General features: G+C 47.9%; 1 protein-coding gene across 1 annotated transcript in view; it reads right to left on the minus strand.

The window, feature by feature from the left end:
• The window catches only part of LOC308304782 (protocadherin-1-like), a gene marked incomplete at its 3' end in the record, with an annotated part of 94118 nt that extends 89310 nt beyond the window's left edge, over positions 1-4808 (minus strand). The window contains 3 exon segments of the mRNA XM_080749412.1: positions 100-825; positions 827-2290; positions 3999-4808. Coding sequence (XP_080605538.1) covers positions 100-825; positions 827-2290; positions 3999-4793 — 2985 coding nt within the window. The 5' untranslated portion in view covers positions 4794-4808.
• Between the last annotated feature and the right edge of the window lie 1554 nt (positions 4809-6362).

Below are 6362 nucleotides of genomic sequence, written 5' to 3' on the forward strand. Positions count from 1 at the left end.
AGAGGGAGTCCCTGCTTCATTTCTCCCTCAGCTAAGGGGTCCTTGGCCTGAAATCGTTGAAGACCCCTGTCATATAGCCTTATGAGAGCCGGCTCTTACCTGTTTGTTGTACTTGGACTGGCTGGCCTTGTAGCTGTAGTCTGAGTACTGGTCTGAGCCGGTGGAGTTATCGTCTCCCCCTGTTCCTACGAAGGTGTTCGTGGCGGGAAGATCCTGGACGGCCTGATGCTTTTGGGAGGCAGAAGGAGACTGGGCCTGCAGCTGGATGGATGGCAGGGGAGAGTTGGAGCGGTAGTGCCTGCCTATATCAGGGCTTCCTGGAGAATATGTAAGTGGCAAGTGAATCCTGGGGCTGTCGTTGACTCCGTCAAGGTTAAACTTGAGGCTCTTCTGAAGGCTGACCTCTTCCTCTTCTCCGAGAGGTTTTGATGACTTTTGGGATTTGCCTTTGCGTCCTCTTTTGCTTTTTCCGCTCTTCGGGCCCTGTTTCGGGGCGTAGAGGTCCTTGGACTCTTTCTTGCCGGCCTGGTAGCCGCTCTTGGCCTCGCTCTGCATGCGGTGGCGGATAAACACCACCACCACGATCAGCAGGACGACGCCCGTCAAGCCGGCGAGGCTGCCATAAAGAATGTTACTACGTTGGGCAGCCAGGCCGTTGTCGGGGTCACCGGCGATGTCTCTGTCCAGCGGCGTGTAAAGACTGTGCCCCACCAGTGCCTCCACTAGGCTGACATTTGAAATGGTCTCATTGACATAAATGTGAACGAGGACGGTGGTGTGACGCGAAGGCTTGCCCCTGTCATTCACCCGCACAACCAAGCGATGCGCGATGCAGCCCGCCGTGTTTTCTGGACATCTCCTTGGCGAGGGTGATCTCGCCGTTGGTGGGGGAGATGCGAAATAGCTGGTAAGGATTTCCACCGGTGATGCTGAAAGACAGCTCTGCATTCGGCCCGCTGTCCAGGTCCTCGGCTTCCACCAACTCCACGTGGCTGTCTGGTGTCGACTGAGGAGACAGGCGCTTGAAGGAGGAATTTGACGGCTTGGTGACCACGGGGTCATTGTCGTTCTCGTCCAACACGTTGATGGTTACGCCGACGTACGAGGACCTGGGGGGCTCCCCGGCGTCCACTGCTTTTAGGCGGAAGGTATAGCTGCTCTCCTTTTCCCGGTCAAACGATATGCTGGAGAGAATGGTTCCCGTTCCATTCTGAACCACAAATTTCCCCCCGTCGGGCTCCACAGAGAGGTGAACGAAAGCATTCTCACCCTTGTCCATGTCCATGACCGTCACCATACCGACGGGACTGAGGGGAGGCATGTTCTCCAAGACCGAGAAGCTATAGCCACTTAGCATGAACTTGGGGTCATTGTCATTGCGGTCAAGGACCTTTATCACAACAGTGGCTGTTCCTTTATGGCTCGGTGAGCCTTTATCTGCTGCACTCACCCGGAACTCATAGTGCTCTTTGTGCTCTCGGTCTAGTGGCGTTCGGGCTCTCACTTCTCCTGAATTTGCGTCAATCTCGAACAGGCCCTTGATGGACGAGTCCCCCACAATGCTGTAGACGAGCTCCGCGTTAGTGCCGCTATCGGCGTCCAAGGCCATCACATCGACCACCCTCTCCCCCGGCTGATTCTCCTCTAAGAATTCCACTTCGAAAAGGGTCGGGGAAAATATCGGAGAGTTATCGTTCACGTCGGTCACCTGCACCTTTAAAGAGTTGGTGCTGGAGAGCGCCGGGTTGCCAGAATCGACCGCCACAATTTCCACACGGTAATCCCTCACCCTTTCATAATCCAGAGGCGTTGTGGTCTGCAGGAAGTACTTCCTCTTGCTGTCAGTGGAGGAGTCACTGGCGGGCCGCAGCTGGAAGGGCACGTCCCCCGCCACCACGCAGGTGACGACGGCATTCTCTCCCTCGTCCCTGTCAGAGACCTGCACCAGAGCCACAGCCGTGCCCACGGGCATGTCCTCTGATATGTTGGCCACGCCTTCGCTGTGAGTCACGAGGCCGATGCCTCGGATTTCCACTGCCGGCGCGTTGTCGTTTTGGTCGGTCACCTCGATGGTTACGAAGGTTTTGGAGCTTTTAGGTTGCGGGCCCTTATCCCGTGCCACCACATAGAAAGACAAGCTGCTGATTTCCTCCCTGTCCAGTGATCCTTTGACGTATATAACGCCGGAGGAGCGATCGATTCGCAGGAGCTTTGGCACTGGGTCTAATGCCTGGTGAAGTGTGTACTCAATTTCTCCATTAGGGCCCATGTCAGAGTCATTTGCTTTGACCTACAACATAAAAAAAAGAATGTCTGTGGTTAAAGGTTTGAATCAAGGGGAACATTTCAGGGTTAGAACCAAAGGGAAGGTGTGCAGTTTCTTGTCAAATTAATTGTCATAATGTGTGTGTGTGCGTGCGTGCATGCGTGCGTGCGTGCGTGTGACTGTGTGTGTGTGTGTGTGTGTGTGTGTGTGTGTGTGTGTGTGTGTGTGTGTGTGTGTGTGTGTGTGTGTGTGTGTGTGCACACCGTTTTAGAGGCATAACATGATTCACTACTTCCCCTCCCCACTGTGTTCATTATTGAACTCACTGCTGGTATTTCTCTTTTACTTTTTTTTAACACACATTTTCTAGGGAATTGTGCTAGAGAAATGCTAATTTTGACTTAATGAATGCATGCTGCGATTAGGCGACAGGTTACATCACATACATTTCATCACTAATGATGATGATTCACTAGTCAATTTCTTCCACTGGTCTTATAACCACAAATAAATAGAACACATAACAAATTAACTCATTTACTGCCCCAACCTGAGAATCCAGAGAAAAAGCAGTTGGTCAAGGCCGCTGCACCCGAGAAACCAGAGAATTTAATTTGATTTCATTTATATGTTATATTTCCAGGTTAGGCCGGGTAACCCAGAACCAGAAACGTTTTTTTTTGGGGCCGGAAGAAACCGTTTCTCTGTACTCTGTTTCTTTCTGTTTGCATACATTGTAAACAGTGCTGAGGCTAACTGGAGAACGGCAGATCCGAGTCACATGCGTTTTTTCTTTTTTTCTTTTTGGGGGGGGGGGGGGGGCGAATGGTGTGCACACGTGTTCCATCGTGGACTATGGACACACACGCGACCACGTTAAAAGGTAAGAAAATCGTAAATGAGTTTAGCATCAACATTTAATCACACGTGACATTTAGTAATGCTAAAATACTTGCAGGACTGCAGCAGCATAAATACATAAAATAAATAAGCAAATAACCAGTGAATCAGTTCAAGAAAATGGGGCATCCCTTAAGGACTAATTGTGGCCTCTGTTGTGTTACATAACAGTTTCATATCAGAGAGAGATCTCTAGCCCTCAATTTAGAGCAAGCATTTCTCCACTGAAAATAAACTGATATTCAGGGAGAATTAATTTTATATCTATAAAGGGAGATTTTCTTGGATTCGGAAATAGAAATGCAATCTATGCATCTCAAGGAGAGAATTATACGAAAAAGGCTATTATTATTTTGTAATAAACTGGCTGAGCGGTACTCTGCTTGTCAGCTCTTCAATATGAAATTCAAAAGACTAGTGCAGACAACAGCACAAAATAATTTGCTTGCGATTAAAGTTTCAAACCCCACTATTGCAAGTTGGCCCAAAAGGAAATCGAGAAAATGAACGAATAAATCGCTGTTGTCAGGTGGAAACCTTGTATGTCCAAAACCTTCCTTTTTTTGGTTATTTTAAAAACGATTTACAATAGTGAACATAGCCGATCTACGAGCATGCAACGCCTCGCCTTGCGAGGCGTTGTGTGCTTGTAGATCTGCTATTTTCACTACTTTTGTGTGACACTTTTGTATGATGAAGTAGGGCTTTCATTTACGAAAAAACATACAAATTTGAAACTTGGAGGTACAAGGTTTCTGCTCGACAGTGACAAAAAAAATAAATACAAATAAGCATGCAACACTTGACATAAGTCAATGAAACACTGCCTCACCTGCAACACAGAATGCCCCACAGGACTGTTCTCCGACACCTCCGCCTCATACGTGGACTTCTCGAACTTGGGGGAGTTGTCGTTCGCGTCAGTGACCACCACCCTCAGCAAAGCACTACTGTAGCGCTGAGGGTTCCCCCCGTCAACTGCTTTAATGGTCAGGTCATAGGAATCCTTTAACTCGCGGTCCAAGCTGCCCAGGACGATGAGCTGGGGCAGCTTCTCACCTCTGTCCTCGGCCACCTGCAAGCCAAACAAGGTTGCAGCGTCTGGCCCTGCCGTGAGAGCATAGTCGGCCACCCCATTCCTCTCCGAGTCCCTGTCCGTGGCAACGGGTATGGAGAACAACGCCCCCATGTGAGTGTTCTCGGGGACAGAGATGGTGAGCACAGAGGAGGGGAACTGGGGTGTGTTGTCATTGATGTCCTGCACCTCGAAGCGTCCCTCGATGAGCCGAGGACTCTGGTTCTGGATGAGATCCGTCACGGACACTTCAAATTCAAGGTAGCATGGCTTACCCTTGGGTAGCATGCGGCAGTCCCTCAGGGTTTCTCTGTCCATGGGGACTTCTGTGGTGAAGATGTCTCCCGTCTTCCCATCGACGCGAAGGTAAGGTGCCCCAACCTCCAGCTTGTAGAGATGGCCTGAATCTGGCAGCCCTTGGTCTGCTGCCAGGCTGCCTATGAGACTGTTGGGAGGCTGTTCCTCTTGGACGCGATACAGGATACTGGCTCCAGCCAAACCACAGTCCAACAGCAGCACCCACAGAAGCACTGCTCCCAAATTCAGTTCCATCTCGTCATCAGATGATCTGCCTGTAAATGATAAAGAAATACACATGTTAATATTGCATTTCCTTCGGAAAACCGCGTCTTGACATTTCGAATGCAAAAATAGAAAAACACCCCATTATTAAATGACATCTTCAAGGCTGGCAAATCACTTACTTGCATTACATAGGGATGTCACACAGTGCACATCAAAGAGAGCGATAAAGACAAAGACATTCAGTGATGGCTGACAAGTTAACCTTTCACCTCTCAGACAAGAAAACATTTGACTGCATGATCAAAGCACAGTAGCAACTTAATTATATACTACAGGACAACAACAACAAAATGAAGAGGACTTTGTACCCAGACAACATCACATAGCTCACTGCATTTCATACACCAGACCAGGAATCGCAATCGGTAACAATATCTGGTTATGCACTACCCATTGTACATGTTGTACATGCTGTACCCATCTGTCTGTGTTCCTTTTATGCCTATATATATGGATATTTTGATATCTGCCTGTTAACTCATTTTGTGCCCATGAAATTAACGGATTATAAAGTCCACGATGCCACCTTCAGGCTGGCATCACCGCCGTTATCTTATTTTGAAGGCCAGAAGTCCACAGCGCAATCACTTCCGGTCTGACGTCATCGGGTCGTGCGCCGGAACCGATCCATGTCCACGTGGAGTTGTGTAATGGCCGACCGGGAGCTTTTATAACTGTGTAACATAAGCGAGCATCTGCCTCCATCCTAGCTTCTAAAGTGTAGTTTTGAGATAATGGACATTAAAGATGAGATCCCCCGTCCACCTCAATGTTATGGATGGGACTATTTTGTGCTCGTGGAGCCGTGATGATGCGAAATCAGCGACGGATTTCGGTAATGTACTCGCCGTTACAGTAATATATTAATTTTCCCGAGATATCTCGTGAATGGCACTACAGATACTCGAGTACATTTCACGAGACATCTCGGGAATGGCACTAGATGAGTTAATATGTCCTTTTTATGCCCATATATGGAGTTCTATGATGTCAGTACTATGATGTCAATATATGGGGATTCACAGATTTATCATTCAGCGCATCACTTCCGCGGCTCCTCAGCGGTATGGGTCAAGTCAAATCGATGGTTCTCAAGATACATTGGTGACACACTCACAGTTACGATACAGTGTTCATTACTTTACTCCATTACTTTCCAACACTGCACACTCACAAGCAAACAAGCACACGCACAGAGATACAGTGAATTTATAGAAGGATGTACATAGTTAACTTGTGTAAAACGGGCATCATCCTATACACTTACAACTAAGTTACTTGTCAATAAAACAAATCCCAAAATGCAGACGCCCTGCAGCCACAGTACAACAGTTAGCGAAGGAAACTATTGCAGCAAGAACTTCGTTCTTCGCTTTTAGTTTTTTTTTTCAACAGAAGCTTTTTCCAAATGTTATAACAATAGGTCAGCATGTTTTCTTTCTTATGTTGTGTGTCTCGGAGCTGTAATGAATACGTCTTTTGTTCAAATTTCATTTTGTGGAAATATCTAGAGAGTTCAGACAGAATACAAGCTGG

This window comes from Nannobrachium achirus (assembly GCF_963921795.1).
Source record: "Nannobrachium achirus genome assembly, chromosome: 19".
Classification (NCBI taxonomy): domain Eukaryota; kingdom Metazoa; phylum Chordata; class Actinopteri; order Myctophiformes; family Myctophidae; genus Nannobrachium; species Nannobrachium achirus.